At 35.1% G+C, this 3034-nt stretch overlaps 1 protein-coding gene across 1 annotated transcript; it reads left to right on the plus strand.

Moving 5' to 3' along the window:
- Positions 1-1162: 1162 nt before the first annotated feature.
- LOC141482741 (uncharacterized) lies at positions 1163-2784 on the plus strand. Its single transcript, XM_074176533.1, has 3 exons — positions 1163-1643; positions 1703-1924; positions 1983-2784. The coding sequence occupies exons 1-3, from the start codon at positions 1473-1475 to the stop codon at positions 2628-2630; spliced, it is 1041 nt and encodes a 346-aa protein (XP_074032634.1). The 5' UTR covers positions 1163-1472; the 3' UTR covers positions 2631-2784.
- Positions 2785-3034: the final 250 nt, after the last annotated feature.

The following is a 3034-nucleotide window of genomic DNA, read 5'->3' on the forward strand; positions in this document are numbered from 1 at the left end:
GTCGTGATATAATCTGGATATTGATATACTCGAAAGTGTTCAGAACAAGTTTTTGAGGTACTCTGCATACAAACTGGGATATCTTATTGGTCAATATAACTATAAAATTAAATTGGACATTCTTAACTTTAAAATTCTGGCTCATAGAAGATTAGAATCAGATCTCACACTAACTAACAAAATCAATTCTCCAGGAAGTTATTAAATTATAAATGTGAATCCGAAGAGAAGAAGAAAGACATATATCTGCAGAGTACCCTTTCGTGATACCAACTATAGCCAGAATGGGTCTATAGGTAGAATTTCGAGACTTGAAAACAGTTTCACTTTGGAATCATTTGAAAAGAATGTGATAGGATTGCAATCGATTGGCTTATTTTGACCTCTCTTCTTTCATATATTTTTTTCTTACATCTAGCTGATACACACAGCAGTATGTTTGTAACTTCTCTGACTTCAAAGTGGCTACATGTATGAACCTTCCTTGTTAACCAATACCAACTTTGTATCTTGAACAAGGCCCCAAAATCGGGGTAGAAATATCATTCCATGTTCCAAAACGTTAATAGAAATCATATGTCTGATTGTTCCTACAGAGTGGGATCTAGTGAATGCCTATGGGAAAATAACTACTTCTCCGTCTAATACCACGATGGACCTTGAAATAATTAAATCCAAAAGTCTGTAACGATATTGGATTGTTCAAAGTGTAAACCCTACAAATATCAACAATAACTAATCATAGTTAAATCGGTTACGTATATCTGCTATTGAATACCATTACTCTCAACAATGACATGACCGGGTACGGCATTCTTTTCGGAATACCTGTTGAGAGACCCCCGGTAGGTAGGAAGTGACCCCTACTGCCAGGCTGGGTGCTCTAAAATAAGCCATAAAATACGTGAAATGTCAATGCAAACATAACCCACCAAATGAAGATTTAGAGTTTGTACGATGTTCATTGAAATCAGTACAGTCAATTTTATACAATTCCTTTGGAAGTTGTTATGAAACTAGCTGGAAGAAATTGATCGCATTTTGTTTTTATAACAGCGTTTTGTTCTTACAGAACGGAGTTTGTACTTTCTCCCGTTTAAATTTATGATAGTTTGTTATGCACTAGAATTATAGTTATTTATGTATCAAGGAGGGCCTTAATTACCGATGGCAAAGTTTGCGTCCCGAGGGCCTCTGGCCCGAGGGACAGCAATTGCCTGAGGTTATTAAGGCTCATTAATTCCCGTGGTACATAGATAATTTTATTTCTGACCGATTTCAATGAAATTTTGTTCATTTTTGAAACGGAAAAATGTACCAATTCATTACCTTCTCGGTATATTTGAATCAGGTACCGTTGATTATAGTAGAGTTTTCTTGTTGCTAGGTTGTTGCTATGTTACTTGTTTATAAACATAACTTTGTTATCAAGCTGTGTTTGCGGTGAAAACGTGTTTTCTACCCCAAATATAATGGAGGATATTTTGAAAAAAGCTGAACAAGCAAGAGAATCATTAATTCCATCGAAAAGTGAAGCCGTATACCAAAAAGAATACAAGATATATCTGGACTGGCTGACACGGAAAAATGTTATGCCAAAAGATGTCACTGAAACTGTATTTCTGGCATATTTTCAAGAACTGGTAAGGAATTTTCTATGTTTCTCAGTAGATTTGGTAGTAATTGTGTTTATTCGTTTCAGTCAGAAACGTATAGTCCGAATTCTTTATGGACTAAATGGTCAATGCTAAAATCGATGGTGACTATACATGAGAAACGAGATATCACCAAGTTCAATGAACTACAGGCTTTTTTGAAACGGAAGAGTAAGAGTTATAAGCCGAAAAAGTCTGCTGTTTTATCTCCTGAAGATGTTATCAGATTCCTAAAGGACGCTCCTAATGATATTCATTTATTGCATAAGGTAATTTTTTTCTTATTTTCCTTTTTGTGTGTATTTATTTCCTTTTTTTTTGTTATAGGTTGTTTTGATTATGGGTTATTTTGGAGGATGCAGAAGTCAGGAACTTTTGAATATGAAGATATCGGATATAGAGGACCGGGATTCCGTTATGGTAGTGAACGTACCGGAAAGTAAAACTGGTGTATCGAAGAAATTTACAGTTGTGGATGAAAAAGAGTTCTCCGCTTTGCCTTTATTAAGACTTTATATGTCTTTGCGTCCTAAAGGTATTGAACGATTTTTTTTGAGCTTCCGACAAAATAAATGTACATCTCAGCCAATTGGAAAAAACATGTTTGGGAAAATCCCCAGCAAAATTGCAATGTATTTAGGATTGCCAAACTCATCTTCCTATACGGGACATTGCCTTCGTCGCACTTCTGCTACTGCTCTAGCCAATGCAGGAGCAACTATGACTAACTTAAAAAGACACGGAGGTTGGAAAAGTTCCACGGTGGCGGAGGGGTATTTGGAGGATAGCATCGAATTGAGAAATAAAACGGCGCGTATGTTGTCTACTTTGTCATCAGAAGAGGCAGGTACCTCGACTGTAGTGAACAGAAGCTCCAGCCATACAAAAGAAGAAATTGTTTCCAGTGGCGGAAGTAATTTTCAGGGTACATTTCAAAATTGTACATTTATTATTTGTAATGACGTGAATAAATAAAATATGGTTCAGTTTTCATTTCTATTTATTTTTACTTGTGAAAGGTAGAGGGAATTATAAAATCTATAATGTCCCAAGGGAGTTATGACCCTCTTTATTGATAGCGTAACTATGACGATATAAGCTTATAATATCCCGGTCAGAAATAAAATAATTTTCACTACCTTTTGTATCTCTCATTTAACTTTGATATAGAAAAAATATATAACTTTGATTGACAGTTTGTAATCAAATTTTCACCTCAAAACTAATCTAATATATGAAAGAAAGTAGCAGAATCGTATTAGTTACAGCATTTGTAGCTCAAGGAGGCTAGATTTACTTTCGCCTGGACCAGAAGAATAACTATCAATCGTTTCAAATATAAAAACAGTGGTTTCCTCATAGATGGTTGAATTACTACA

The sequence above is a fragment of the Leptinotarsa decemlineata genome, unplaced genomic scaffold, assembly GCF_025532065.1.
Source record: "Leptinotarsa decemlineata unplaced genomic scaffold, Ldec_3_MD MMD2_tig00001719_RagTag_RagTag, whole genome shotgun sequence".
Classification (NCBI taxonomy): domain Eukaryota; kingdom Metazoa; phylum Arthropoda; class Insecta; order Coleoptera; family Chrysomelidae; genus Leptinotarsa; species Leptinotarsa decemlineata.

Coding starts and splice junctions, on each gene's coding strand:
- LOC141482741 (XM_074176533.1), top strand. CDS start 1,473: ATGGAGGATATTTTGAAAAAAGCTGAACAAGCAAGAGAATCATTAATT. Junction 1,644..1,702: donor TGGCATATTTTCAAGAACTG/GTAAGGAATTTT, acceptor TATTCGTTTCAG/TCAGAAACGTATAGTCCGAA. Junction 1,925..1,982: donor ATATTCATTTATTGCATAAG/GTAATTTTTTTC, acceptor TTTTTGTTATAG/GTTGTTTTGATTATGGGTTA.